The sequence below is a fragment of the Brachyistius frenatus genome, unplaced genomic scaffold, assembly GCF_029030835.1.
Source record: "Brachyistius frenatus isolate BFR_SWC_R1_liver_20210118 unplaced genomic scaffold, ASM2903083v1 Contig_561, whole genome shotgun sequence".
Classification (NCBI taxonomy): domain Eukaryota; kingdom Metazoa; phylum Chordata; class Actinopteri; family Embiotocidae; genus Brachyistius; species Brachyistius frenatus.
Window position 1 is genome coordinate 1 of NW_027211160.1, and position 15,000 is coordinate 15,000.

The window sequence follows — 15,000 nt, forward strand, 5'->3', positions numbered from 1 at the left end:
CCAGCAGCGCTTGGACGATGGCGTCCACGACGGGGCTGAAGTCGGGGTTGGCCTGGCTGGAAAAGCTCTGGAACAGGTCCTTGGTCTCGGACATGTAGTCCTCGCCGTACTCCTCCAGCAGCGCCGGAGACAGACTCTGCAGCAGCTGCTTGTGCTGCTGGTCCCAGTAGGCGTGGTTATTGGACTGAGCTGTGGACAGAGGAGGCGGCGTTACCACGGCAACCACCACCACAACCACCTCATCGCACTACCGTGTTACAACCGATGACGATGACACCGAACCACGGTGAGGAGATTAAGACTCATTTAAAGCTTCGGTAAAATCTGTCTGCACGACGGAGAATTAAAGAAACATTCAGGAAAGAAAACAAGAAAATAAAGTTGAAATTATATATTCACTGAATTTAAGATTAAATCAAGATTAAAGATGAACTTTGGAGAATAAATGAAACTACTCTCTTTGTTTTGTGATTGAAGATACTTCACGTAGATGAACTTCAGAATCAGTTTCAGAAAAAAGGAAATTATTGTTGCTGTTATTGTCTTTTTTAGCTCATAAACGTAGTTTGGTAAAAAAAAAAAAAAGAAAAAAAAAGTGACTAAACAGCCTGAAATGAACAGATGTGAAGGTTCTCCATGTTTTGAAATATTACATCTCTTTATTCTCAACATTCACTTCAAAATAAAAGTAGATGTACATCATCTTTGTGCATCCATGTGACTCTGAACAGAAACACCAGCAGCTCTGCAGCTCCAGCGCCGTTAAACTGTCGCTGAATAACCCAATAAATGCAGCTGCTGCCTGTCGGAGTCCTGATCCTCTTTTATCGGATGTTAGAATATTTAAAGGTTTGAATCTTTGCTGTGAAGTTGTCCATTACTTTATTTGTCATTATTATTTTTCCTCTAAACGATGTCAGCGACAGTTTTATATTTCAGCAGCAGAAACTTTGTTTGTTCTTCTTCTCCTGTTCTGAACTGGACGACGAGTTCAAACGACTCAGTGAGGTTTTTAATATCGGAGCTGATAACAAACAGAGCAGTTTTATATTCAGTTCAAATCACTGCATCCTACATTTCCCATAATGCACCTGGACCAGTGTCTTTTGCTGCGTTCAAATGGAACTTGTGAGCTGGTAGTTTCAACGCGGGAAGTCGTGTGTATGCTTGACGATCAAGTGGTTAAGTTGTAAAAACACCGTTGCCAGGCGACATGGAGAGAAAAGATGAGGTCGTTGGGAAGATCAACACGTTCCTCAGACGTCGGCTGTTATCTAAGTTATGAAGACAAACTCTACGTGACTGAAACTACAATATATCAGCTGAAGATCCAACCAGACGTGAACCTCCATGACTTCTGACCTTTCTGGAAACGTCAGCAGACACACAACTGGTGAGCAGGAGGCTGATAGAAGATGTAGCGTTGTGACGTGGTGAAAACCACAAGAGGGCGCCGTTCATACGTCTCTTCTCTGTACACGGTGAATACGACGACATTTAAACGCACTAATAAACACAGGTATCGTCTCCCGTCTGTAGTTTCATACTGAGAGAAGTTTAAATTCAGTTTGTGTGTTTTCAGGCTGGAGACGAACAAACGCTGACTCAGCAGAACGTGTTTGGTATCTCTGTCTCGGTGTTCGACTGTTTCTCTGAAGTCAGCGCACAGTTTAGCTCCTCCAACGTTACGGCAGGATGAAGAGCAGAAACCACAGACGTGTTCCTTCAGGATTAAAGTGTAAACAGGAGGATAAAGTGTGCCGAGCTCGCTGTTTACATCATCACAGCTTCAACCAATCAGTCGTCAACGCAGCTGCCACCTTCGCGTCTCTGTTTCTATTCGTCTGATTCATGTGGCGACATGTTTCTTTGCTCTTCGCTCTTGTTTTATTGAAAACTGCTGATCGAGACACATTTTGTTGCCAATATTTTTATATATTTAAAATTTTAAGGTGAGACTTCAGTATGCTACAGTAAATTCTCTAAATGTTTTTTACCAAGTAGTTAGCGCTCGTTGAACTCGGTGTGATGAGAAACCAGAACCCAATTAGCACAGTTTAGATCAGAGTCACATTCAGGATGTGACCACATGTGGATGATGGACACAGCCTGTCCTTCTGTCAATCAGTTCTGGTGTCGTGTTCACGAGAATGGAACGTACGTGAGGTCGCAGTGACCTTTGACCTCCAAAATGTAATCAGTTCATCCTTGTGACTGAGTGAATGTTTGTACCAAATTTGAAGAAATTTGATCAAAGCGTTCTTGAGATATCTCATTTATTAGAATGGGACATGCGTGAGGTCGCTGTGACCTCTGAGGAGAATCAGACCGACAACCTGCAAACATGACACCTCGCAATAAAGACCTCCGACAACATGAACACTGGAGTCACACGACAGGACCTGGAGGTTCTATGGTGTAGAGGTCATCACGTCTGCTTTACATGCAGAAGATCATGGGTTCGAGCCCCAGTGGAACCACAGCTTATTTTCAATCAGTGCAGAGAAGTTTCCCTGTGCTGGTTCTTCGTAGGCCGACTGACCTGCTGCTCTAATCACATTCACCCGTTTGTCCCAGAGGACCATCACAAATCAGCAACTTGTAGCTGTAGTGTGAGAAAACAGATGTTTGTCCACATGTGGTCCTTGTTCTGAGTAAATGTTCCTCAGCAGGAGGCAGGAACAGAACATCCTTTCCTTTCTTCTACTGAAATTTAGTTCTGATTGTTTTGGGTTTTAGGTTTTGATCATCCGGCTGTCGGCACTTTGTTTTTATGTTGTTTGTGTGAAACTGCAGGTGTCGAGGTGAAGATGAGGACAGTCTGTTGGACGGTGTCTCACCTGTCTTGTAGGAGGACGGCAGGACGGTGGACACTTGGACCCCCCACGGCTCCAGCTCGTGTCTCAGCGTGTCGGTGAAGAGGTTGAGAGCTGCTTTCGACGATCCGTACGCTGCCAGGCAGGGAAACGGCTGGTCACCTGTGGACACAGGTGGAGCGTCATCGTGATGTCGAAGGCAGACCGACCAATGACGTCTCTCAATTAGGACGCAGGAAGAGAAGTGAACAACCTGCAGACTGAATTTAAACCCAGTGGACAGATGTTAAACCTAGCAGAGAGATGTTAAACCCAGCAGACAGACGTTAAACCCTGCAGACTGAGTTTAAACCCAGCAGACTGAGTTTAAACCTGGCAGACTGAGTTAAACCCTGCAGACTGAGTTTAAACCTGGCAGACTGAGTTTAAACCTGGCAGACTGAGTTAAACCCTGCAGACTGAGTTTAAACCTGGCAGACTGAGTTTAAACCTGGCAGACTGAGTTAAACCCTGCAGACTGAGTTTAAACCTGGCAGACTGAGTTAAACCCTGCAGACTGAGTTTAAACCCAGCAGACAGATGTTAAACCCTGCAGACTGAGTTAAACCCTGCAGACTGAGTTTAAACCCAGCAGACAGATGTTAAACCCTGCAGACTTAGTTAAACCCTGCAGACTGAGTTTAAACCCAGCAGACAGATGTTAAACCCTGCAGACAGATGTTAAACCCTGCAGACAGATGTTAAACTTTCGTCGGCTGTGTCCTGGATGAACCTCGGTGATTGATCTGGCTGCTCGGAGACGTTTTGGTGCATCGACAGAATAAACAGACGAGCAGCAGCAGCATGTTTGTTTGCTTTGGCAATTTGACGGCAGTGGTTCAGTCGTTCAGGAACATTCAGTGAAGATTTATGACGGCGTCAGCGCGCGCGCGTGTGTGTGTGTGTGTGTGTGTGTGTGTGTGAGTGTCTGACACACACCGGCCGGGCTGGAGATGGTGACGAGGCGACCTTTGGCCCGTCGCAGCAGCGGCAGGAAGCTCTTGGTGACGTTCAGCGTGCCGAAGAAGTTGACCTCCATGCAGCCGCGGAAGTTGGACATCAGCGAAAGCTCAGCGTCACCGAAGTTCACGCACACACCGGCATTGTTCACCAAACCCCACAAACCTGATGAACACACACACACACACACACACACACACACACACAGGTTAGACACTGCAGTGTGTTCATGCAGCCACATAAAAGGTAAAAGATGGATGAATTTTGATTTTTATACACTTTATTAATCCCCGAGGGGAAATGTCTTCACTACAGCAGGGGGGCTCTCAGAGGGGGCTCTCAGAGGGGGCTGTCAGGGGGGAGCTGCTGCAGCAGGCTGCCACTAGCGCGGCGCCAGGTAACCTGACCTGAGGTGCATGTTTTTGGATGATGGGAGGAAGCCGGAGAACCTGGAGAGAACCCACGCAAACACAGGGAGAACATGCAAACTCCGCACAGAAAGGCCCAGGACCGGATTCGAACCCTGAACCTTTTTGCTGTGAGGCGACAGTGCTAACCACTGCACCACCGTGACGCCCTAAAATGATGGATGGATGGATGATGGATGGATGATGGATGGATGGATGATGGATGATGGATGGATGATGGATGGATGGATGGATGATGGATGGATGGATGATGGATGGATGATGATGGATGGATGATGGATGGATGGATGATGGATGGATGGATGGATGATGGATGGATGATGGATGGATGATGGATGGATGGATGATGGATGGATGGATGATGGATGGATGATGGATGGATGATGGATGGATGATGGATGGATGATGGATGGATGGATGGATGATGGATGATGGATGGATGATGGATGGATGATGGATGGATGGATGGATGATGGATGGATGATGGATGGATGGATGATGAATGGATGGATGATGGATGGATGATGGATGGATGATGGATGGATGATGGATGGATGATGAATGGATGGATGATGAATGGATGGATGATGGATGGATGATGGATGGATGGATGATGGATGGATGGATGATGGATGGATGATGGATGGATGGATGATGGATGGATGGATGGATGATGGATGGATGGATGGATGGATGATGGATGGATGATGGATGGATGGATGATGGATGGATGATGGATGGATGGATGGATGATGGATGGATGGATGGATGATGGATGGATGGATGGATGGATGGATGATGGATGGATGGATGATGGATGGATGGATGGATGGATGGATGGATGATGGATGGATGGATGGATGATGGATGGATGGATGATGGATGGATGGATGGATGATGGATGGATGGATGATGGATGGATGGATGGATGATGGATGGATGGATGATGGATGGATGGATGATGGATGGATGGATGGATGATGGATGGATGATGGATGGATGGATGATGGATGAATGATGGATGGATGGATGGATGGATGGATGGATGGATGGATGATGGATGGATGATGGATGGATGGATGGATGATGGATGGATGGATGATGGATGGATGATGGATGACTGAGTGTTGACTGGTGGTAAACAATTCATTTCAAAATAAAAGCCTGAAGACTTATTTCCTAGAAACAAACTTGAAACCAAAGCAGAATAAAATTAAAAGTTTAAAAGTTTAAAAGTTTAAAAGATTAAAAGATTAACTTCCAACAGTTTTTATGTTTTTTGTCCCCGGAAGGAAGACGAGTCCTCACAAGGTGAGTAAAACAAACGCACACTTATGCAAACAGATAAAACCACAGGCAGTGATCAGTGACCTTTCTCTCCACTTCTTTTATTGCACACACACACACACACACACACACACACACACACACACACACACACACACACACACACACACACACACACACACACACACACACACACACACACTCTCTCTCTCTCTCTCTCGGAGTATCTTAAATGACAGAGGTGCGGCCAGCAGCCTGAGTTGTCTAATTACAAAGCCAGTGGGAGCTGCAGGTCTGAGCCAATCACAGTGACCTGGAGATGTGTGTGTGTGTGTGTGTGTGTGTGTGTGTGTGTGTGTGTGTGTGTGTGTGTGTGTGTGTGTGTGTGTGTGTGTGTGTGTGTGTGTGTGTGTGTGTGTGTTTGAAACACGAGCCTCCACCTCTGCACCTCCTCCACACAGAAACCCTCCGATTCTCCTCCACTCAGTTATATTCTGTTTGAGCAGCGTTCCCACATCGTTGCGCCTCCTCTGTGATTTCCTAGAAGGCTGCTGGATGAACTCCAGCAAACATTCCTCTGCATCTCCGAGCTGTGAGGACACACTCCGCTGAAATCTGCACACGCAGCAGAACCATGCAGCATTTAAAGGAGCAGCGGCGCTCCGAAGCCTCGCTGAGCAGGTGAAACTGTTCACAGACTTTAAACCACCGACACACCGGCCCTCTGTCGACCGACAACCTCGGTGGAAAGACAGAAATGTGATGATTTGTAAATCATATAAACCAATATTCAATTAAAAATAGACCAAAGTCACCATATCAAATATTAAATATGAGTTTTACATGATCTGTAAATCATCTCATTGTGTTTGTACAGTAGAAACCTGAAGACTCTGCCTGTTCTGTCTGGATGTTTCTTGGTTTTATGACTGCGGTCTTCCTCTCTGGTCTTCCTCTCTGTCAGAACCTCTTCCCTCCACCGTTCCTCAGAGTCTTCGGAGGCTCCTTAACCCATAAATGTGAACATCTGGAGGAGGTTACAGTCGGTGTCAGCGGCTCGGCGCCCCACCGCTCCTCGGCCTCTCTACACTGTTCTGCTGTCAGACTGTGGGGAGGTGATGGAAGCTCTGTTTTCATCTGAAGCCTGTTAACATGACGGAGCTGCGGCAGTTTGTTTCCCACCGGAGGGTTCCAATGACGACGAAGCTGATGATGAAGATCGATTAGTTTTCTAGTCTCATTAACTGGTCCTTACCTTTGAGGCCCAGCTTGGCCTTGGTGTCCAGCAGTGCCTGTTGGACCTGCTGTGGCTGGGTGATGTCGACCTGGAGGAGGGTAAGGCGGGGGGAGCAGGTCCTCTGCAGCTCTCTGGCTCCGCCCCCCGACAGGTCCAACACAGTGGCGAACACCTCAAAACCCAGAGAGTCCAGATGCTTCGCTGTGACGTTTCCGAAACCTGTGTCACATCCTGTAAGGACACGGAGCGGATCAGAACCTCCTGAACACACACTTAACAACATACAAGAGTTCGTAGCTTCAGGTCTGAAAGATGAGGCTGATCCAGAAGTGTCTTCAGCTGCAATACCAGCGAGTGCCACTAGAGGTCGGCTCCAAAAAGCCTCCGGCTCCATAGACTCCCATTCAACTTCTCTCATCAAATCCAAAGTGAATAAAATGTGTCCATCAGTTATCTCGGTGTTGTTAGCTAAAGTCACTCCTTCTTCTTAGTTTTCTGGAGGTCCATCTGAAAATAATCCCTCATTCATTAGAAAAGAAGATTCAAGAAGACCTGTTTTGGGGGGCGTGTCTGTTTGATTGACAGGCCTGCGGTGCAGTCAGATTACAGCTATCGTTGGGCGGGACGTAGTATCGTCAGGCTCCTCACCCAGCTTGTCCAAATATGGTCACTTCCTGCTCCAAACCGCTCCAAACTAGCAAGATGGTGACAGACAAAATCTGAACTCAGATGTTTGTAAATGTTTGTAGACGTTTATAAATGTTTGTAAATGTTTGTAGATGTTTGCAGATGTTTGTAGATGTTTGCAGATGTTTGTAAATGTTTGTAGATGTTTGTAAATGTTTGTAGATGTTTCCAGATGTTTGCAGATGTTTTCTAGATGTTTTTAGATGTTTTCAAATGTTTGTAAATGTTTGTAGATGTTTGAAAATGTTTGCAGATGTTTGTAAATGTTTGCAGATGTTTGTAGATGTTTGTAAATGGCTGTAAATGTTTGTAGATGTTTGTAGATGTTTGCAGAGGTTTTTAGATGTTTGCAGATGTTTATAAATGTTTGGAGTTGTTTGTAAATGTTTGTAAATGTTTGTAGATGTTTGTAGATGTTTGTAAATGTTTGTAGATGTTTGTAAATGTGTGTAGATGTTTGCAGATGTTTGTAAATGTTTGTAGATGTTTGTAAATGTTTGCAGATGTTTGCAGATGTTTGCAGATGTTTGTAAATGTTTGCAATGTTTGCAGATGTTTGTAGATGTTTGTAAATGTTTGTAGATGTTTGCAGATGTTTGTAAATGTTTGTAGATGTTTGCAGATGTTTGAAGAGGTTTGAAGAGGTTTTTAGATGTTTGCAGATGTTTGTAAATGTTTGTAGATGTTTGTAAATGTTTGTAGATGTTTGCAGATGTTTGTAAATGTTTGTAAATGTTTGCAGATGTTTGTAAATGTTTGCAGATGTTTGTAAATGTTTACAGATGTTTGCAGATGTTTGTAAATGTTTGCAGATGTTTGTAAATGTTTGCAGATGTTTGTAGATGTTTGTAAATGTTTGCAGATGTTTGTAGATGTTTGCAGATGTTTGCAGCAGCTGCAGGTCTGATCAGAGAGCTGACTTCAGTCCACTGCTGCGTCACATAAACCAATGAGGAGATTTAATGCAGATATTTTCCTGCTCGAATGAATTTCACTTCTCAGTTGTAAAAGGAAGAATCTTTCTGATCGTCCTCCAGAGAAACAACCTGCTCATGTTTTAGATTCTGCGTGTTGATGCTTCCCGTTGGCCCCTCGGTTCAGCTCTTAATCTGGACGTTGCATTAAAACATATTCATATTCTTGGAGTTCATTTTCCACGAAATGACTCAAAGACTCTCACCGCTGCACATAGCTTTGTCTTTGAAGAAATAACGAACATCCAGCTTTGGACTCGGGTTGGTTCGGTTCTGGCCTCCAAGAAACTACATTTATATTCAGTTATTTCATGATATAAACATGTTTTAAAGAAAAGATAATGCAAATACACATAAATGTCTTTATATTTTGTCTTTTTAATTTTTTTTTATTTCCCCTATGTTGCACAAAATTCAGATTCTGAAACATGAAGCCAAAACCTGCAGTTCCCTGAGTGGCCACTAGAGGCTCCAGTATATTAAAGGTCGTTTACAGCCTCATACAGAAAGTATGGTCTGTTTTTATTTCAAACCAACCGACTGGACTGTGGATGTGAACCTGGTCTCAGTGGGTCCTGGTCTCTGTGGGTCCTGGTCTCAGTGGGTCCTGGTCTCAGTGGGTCCTGGTCTCAGTGGGTCCTGGTCTCAGTGGGTCCTGGTCTCTGTGGGTCCTCGCTCCTTTCATTCACGAACATGCTGCCAGCCAGAGATTAGTCTGCACCCAAACGTTAGCGTTTTGTGCTTCATCGCTCTGACACGCAGCCCTCCTCGCCCTCCTCGTTCTCCTCCTCCTCCTCCTCACATATGTTTTCCCAGGAGGAGCTCAGCGTCCCTCGGAGATCTGTCACGTTCCCCGCGGCTCCCCCGCTTTCCCAGAAGTCCCGGCTCCTACAACCTGATCCGCGGTGGGACTCGCTGTTCTGTTTGTTCCTTTGTGCGGCTGAAAGAGCTCTGCTGGCGGGAACGTCGAGGCGTTGGCGCGCTGCTGCTCTCCGTGTCCTTGGAGGCTTTCCAGAGTGCCGTCCTGAGAACAAGAAGCCGCTGAGTGGGATGGAATAAATCCCAGCAGAGCCCGCTGCACCTGACTCCGAGCTGCACGCGCTTCGTGGAGGAGCTCGGTGCTCACCTGCCAGCGGGGTTCACCTGCAAACGAGTCGCAGAACTTTGTGTCCGTCCTCAGCAGTTAGAAGAGGAGCATGCTCTGTTGCTGCAGGTTTTACAGTCATTGAATGTGACATGAGAACAAAATAAAGTCCAGATTCCCCTGAACATAAACCTGATGAGTAACAGAAGAGGGACAATTCTTGTTTTTATGTTTTAATATTTTCCTCAGATTGTTTCCTTTTTCATCTCTTTTGCTTCTTTTATCTTTAGTTTTATGCTGTTTCATACGTGAGCAAATACAAATTAAAAAGGCTTTATTTTTACAGATACATTGTATTTCACGATGTTCTTGTGTCGTTGGATGCTGAGAAATAAATAGGAATTATATTTCTTATCATGCTGTGCACGTTTTGACAGAGTGTGTAATACACACACCCGTCCACCAGAGGGAAGCGTGTCACGAACTCTCACCCTGGAGGACGAGGTTCGAGTCTGGGTGGTGACAAACTGTTTTTTTCTTTTAACCTCGTCTGGTCCCACATACTTTAATTTTCCTATAAAACATGCGACTCTGATACGCATCCCTCTAGTGGACAGATGTGTGTATTACACTCTTCTCCGTGGTACCGGGCTGTTTGGTTTGGTGAGAGCTGCTGAGTGGACTCAGACTCCCACTGTGTTTTTTTTTTTTTTTTACTGCTGAAGTGAATGTAACAGAGGAAGCTGAGCGTCAGGAAACATCTCAACCACTGAAACAATCGGTCTGTTTGTTTGCTGCAGTTTCGAAGTAAACTTAGTTTTTTATGAAAAGGACGATTCTTCCAGACGGTTTCTTACAGCGAGGAATGCGAGGGTGAAGGAGCGTCACATGGTCCTCACGTCAGGAAACAATAAAGTACAAACTCAAAGAAGAGCAGCCTGCTCCATAAACTGCTTTTAAATCCTCCAGTAGGGGGCGCTCAGCTGGGTTTTTTTTTTTTCTAACAATCCTGCCTTTCATGATTTGACTTCTGTTGAATTATTATAAAATAAAATATTGAGTAGATTATTTGGCTTCTGGTAGTTTGACGGTAAAAAAAATGTGTCACGTTTCTATCAGGCTCCTTTGAAAGCTGCTGTTAGATCAGATGATTCAGTCCAAACAACACGGTCGAACTCGAGTTTACCGCACGAGTTGATCTCATGTTTTGCTTGAAATGCGTCTCTGACGATTTGAAGTGACGAATCCCGTTTTATGAACGCAAAAGTTCGTCTGCGGTCGGAGTCGAGCTCACGAACGGTTGTTGGTTGTTAATGAGGCTGCAGATCTTCAGTCAGAGTCTTTCCTGGTCATAGTCCTCACCACGGACGGCACCGAGAGCAGTTTGACTTTTAGGACTAATGAGACGTATAACCGGGTGTCGTCAGCGTATCGGCGGTACGTCGGAGCGGAGCAGCAACTCCAGAGAAAAGCTGGAGAAGGTCTGACAGTTTGATGGTGACAGTTATTGAAGCCGTTCTCCGTGCCTCCTCTCTGTGCCTCCTCCCCGTCCCCCTGCCTCCTCTCCCTTCCTCCTCCCCCTGCCTCCTCCCCCTCTCCCTGCCTCCCCTCCCTGCCTCTTCCCCCTCCCTCCTCTCCCTGCCTCCTTCCCCTGCCTCCTCCCCCTCTCCGTGCCTCCTCTCCCTGCCTCCTTCCCCTGCCTCCTCCCCCTCTCCGTGCCTCCTCTCCATGCCTCCTCCCCCTGCCTTCTCCCCCTGCCTCCTCTCCATGCCTCCTCTCCCTGCCTCCTCCCCCTTCCTCCCTGCCTCCTCCCCCTCTCCATGCCTCATCCCCCTGCCTCCTCTCCCTGCCTCCTCCCCCTGCTCCGTGCCTCCTCCCCCTGCCTCCTCTCCCTGCCTCCTCCCCCTCTCCGTGCCTCCTCCCCTGCCTCCTCTCCTTGCCTCCTCCCCCTCTCCGTGCCTCATCCCCCTGCCTCCTCTCCTTGCCTCCTCCCCCTCTCCGTGCCTCATCCCCCTGCCTCCTCTCCCTGCCTCCTCCCCCTCTCCGTGCCTCCTCCCCCTGCCTCCTCTCCTTGCCTCCTCCCCCTGCTCTGTGCCTCCTCTCCCTGCCTCCTCCCCCTCTCCATGCCTCCTCCCCCTGCCTCCTCCCCTGCCTCCTCTAGTTGCCTCCTCCCCCTCTCCTCCGTGCCTCATTGCCCTGCCTCCTCTCCTTGCCTCCTCCCCCTCTCCGTGCCTCATCCCCCTGCCTCCTCTCCCTGCCTCCTCCCCGTGCCTCCTCCCCCTGTGCCTCCTCCCCTCTGTGCCTCCTCTCCCTGCCTCCTCCCCCTCTCCGTGCCTCCTCCCCCTGCCTCCTCTCCCTGCCTCCTCCCCCTCTCCGTGCCTCCTCCCCCTGCCTCCTCCCCCTGCCTCCTCCCCCCTCCGTGCCTCCTCCCCCTGCCTCCTCTCCCTGCCTCCTCCCCCTGCTCCGTGCCTCCTCCCCCTGCCTCCTCCCCCTGCCTCCTCCCCCTGCTCTGCCTCCTCCCCCTGCCTCCTCTCCCTGCCTCCTCCCCCTGCTCCGTGCCTCCTCCCCTGCCTCCTCCCCCTCTCCGTGCCTCCCCCCTCCTCCCTGCCTCCTCCCCCTGCTCCGTGCCTCCTCCCCCTGCCTCCTCCCCCTGCCTCCTCTCCCTGCCTCCTCCCCCTGCTCCGTGCCTCCTCCCCCTGCCTCCTCTCCCTGCCTCCTCCCCCTGCTCCGTGCCTCCTCCCCCTGCCTCCTCTCCCTGCCTCCTCCCCCTCTCCGTGCCTCCTCCCCCTGCTCCGTGCCTCCTCCCCCTGCCTCCTCTCCCTGCCTCCTCCCCCTGCCGGACAGAGAGGCAGAGTATCTCTGAAATACGAGCTGGCAGGAAGGCGACCGTAGAAAACGCAGCGTGGAAGCAGAAGATCGATGCGGTGCCGTCTAGCTCCGAGGAGGAGCGGCGTTACGTAACGGGTCCTCGGACGAAGACATAAACGTGCAGAGACGGACGAGGTGAAAAACATACATCTGTGTCTGGGTGGAGGCCTCAACATCTGCACCGCTCAGACGGAGATCAGGTCGTTCGCATCGACTCGTTCGACAGCTTTAAGTTCAAACATTCACGGTCAGAGTGTAAAAAAATACAGAGAAAGTAAACAGGAAGTTCAGTGCTGACAGAAGTTTGATTTGTGAGGTTTTAATTGGATGATTTATGGTAAGAAGTAAACACTGAAGAGCTCGTCGGCTCTCCAGGGTTCCCTGAAGAGGTTTTACGTGTTCTTAAACAGCTGATTGACGCGGCGTCTGAGTCCGTGAAGAACCTTTGGGTCTTTGAAAAGGTTCACTTCTACTTTCAGGTTGATATTGAGTCACCAGATGTTTGAAAACACATCCTTGAGTACGATGTTGGGGTCCACGTTTGGGTTGTGAAAAGCTTTGAAAGGTCCCTGAAGACATCCTTGACAATGTTTTTGGGGTTCTTGATGAGGTCATGAGTGTTTTTTTTCTTTTCTTTGGATCCTTGAAGGTCCTGTAGGTTCTCTTAATATGGTCACAGATTGTTTCTCAAAGAGTTCGTATCTTCAGGTCTGTAAAATGGTTCTGATCCAGAAGTGTCTTCAGCTGCAATACCAGCGAGTGCCACTAGAGGTCGGCTCCAAAAAGCCTCCGGCTCCATCGACTCAACAGAACAACATGATGTTGTAAATCCTGATTCTGATTGTCAAGAATTGAGAAAAACTGAAACAAGCTTTAAAGCAGCGCCATCTTTTGCTCTGTTGATATTTGGTCTTCTTTATTACATTGAAATATATTCAGATGTCTTGTGCATCATTAAAATCAATTTCCCCAACAATTCAGCTGACAGATTTCATATGTTTGGAGACTCTTGTACTTTTGTGTCGCGTTTCTCGGTGGTTTTGCTGCACAGACGTTAAGCAACACTTTCTGCTGTTTGTTTGATTGCAGCAAAGTGAAATAATCTCCCGGGTGTGCGTGAACACAACAACACGCTGAAGGTCACGTTGCTTCATCACTTGGATGCTCTGCGGTAAAAGAAATCTGTCGTCCAACTGTGAGCAGAGGTTATGTGACAAACCTCCGAAAACCGAGGACTCAGTTTCTGACGATGAACTGTTGTTATTATTACACAACACTCATCACATGTCTTCATCCTCAAAGCTGCAGGCAGGTTTCTGACATTCAGTGAAGACAGTCAGGAAAACAAAGTGAACTGAGTGACCGCATATTTACATAAAACTGAACTCTGATGAACTTTGTGCTGACAAGAAGCGATAAGAGAAGAGGAGGAGGAGGAGGAAGAGGAGGAAGAGGGAAGGATAACGGAGAGAAAGAGACAATGTGGGAAGGAAAGAAGAAAAGTAGAAAGAAGGGAAATAAAAATAGGATGAAGGCAGCGAGAAAAAGAAAGTTTTAAATGTAGATGAGAAGAGAAACAACGAGGAAATTAAATGAAATGTGACAGAAAGGACGTAAAAGTAAAAGAAAACAGAGAAGTTAAGAACAAACACAAGAAAAGGAACAATTCTTCATCAGAGACCTTTGAAAGTCTTCAGAAAGTCTCCGGCGATGAAGCGACGAGCCGGACGAGGTGTTCTGATGACATCACGTTTCAAGAGGGGCGGAGCTTCATCGTCCCAGACCGAAGAAGGATCGTCAGGTCAGGAGACACCAGGTGGGTTTTCTTTGTGTCACCGTGAATTGGTCCCCCAGAGTCAGACTGTCAACACCGAGTTCCACTGGGACCTTCTGAGGTTCTGTTCTGGTTCCGACTTCTTTTCTGCTTCGTAGTCTTCAGGTCCGTCTGGGTTTGGTACTTCCTGTTGGATTTGGAAATGACTCACCTCTTGTTATCTGTCTTTGTTTCACTTCCTGTCCTTTGTATGATTGTTGGCCCCGCCCCCTGATTAGTCCCTCGTCGTCCTTCCCTCCCTGCTGTATTTAGTCTGTGAGCTCTTCTTCTTCACAAACCAGTTGAACTGTGGCGCCATGGCAACAAGGTTCAACATGACATCACAGCGCGTTGAAAACGAGTTTCCGATCGCTGTAATGAAGTTCGTGACCATCAGTTTGGACGAGCCGTCCCTTCCCGCCCTGAGTCTCGAGGTTCTCAGAGGAGCCGGCAGGACTTCGGGCTGCGGCGCTGCCCGGTCAGCGAGCGCCGTGACTTCAGCCCTCATCTTTCGAGGAATGTGCCTCTCCCGTAGAACAAATTAGCTTTCTAAGAGGTTTATTTTGGCCTTTTTTTCCACCCTCTGCTCTTATTTCCAGATCGACCCCGCGCTGCCCTTTAACAGCTTTCAGCAGAGCCAATTAAGAAGGAGCTGTTGATTGAGATCTGGGCTCTGGTGAAGCTTTAAATCTCCTCTTAGATATTGCATGTTTAATTGCGTTGCCGCCAGCGTCGGCTGTAATCAGATCTGGAGTGAAGGTTCCCGCTGTTCCGGCCGAACGACGCTCGACTCCGAGAAGTAATCCT

At 47.7% G+C, this 15,000-nt stretch overlaps 1 protein-coding gene and 1 non-coding gene across 2 annotated transcripts in view; one reads left to right on the forward strand and one right to left on the reverse strand.

The window, feature by feature from the left end:
- Window positions 1–3: 3 nt before the first annotated feature.
- hsd11b2 (hydroxysteroid (11-beta) dehydrogenase 2) overlaps window positions 4–15,000 on the reverse strand; it is a gene marked incomplete at its 3' end in the record, with an annotated part of 21,705 nt that continues 6,708 nt past the window's right edge. Inside the window, exons 2-5 of the mRNA XM_069688319.1 lie at window positions 6,786–6,998; window positions 3,795–3,980; window positions 2,841–2,978; window positions 4–189 (exon numbers count right to left, since the gene is read on the reverse strand). Of these exons, the coding sequence (XP_069544420.1) occupies window positions 4–189; window positions 2,841–2,978; window positions 3,795–3,980; window positions 6,786–6,998 (723 nt within the window). The remainder of the gene's footprint in view (window positions 190–2,840; window positions 2,979–3,794; window positions 3,981–6,785; window positions 6,999–15,000) is intronic.
- Window positions 2,408–2,480, forward strand: trnav-uac (transfer RNA valine (anticodon UAC)). Its single transcript has one exon. It is a non-coding gene; the product is annotated as a tRNA-Val (tRNA).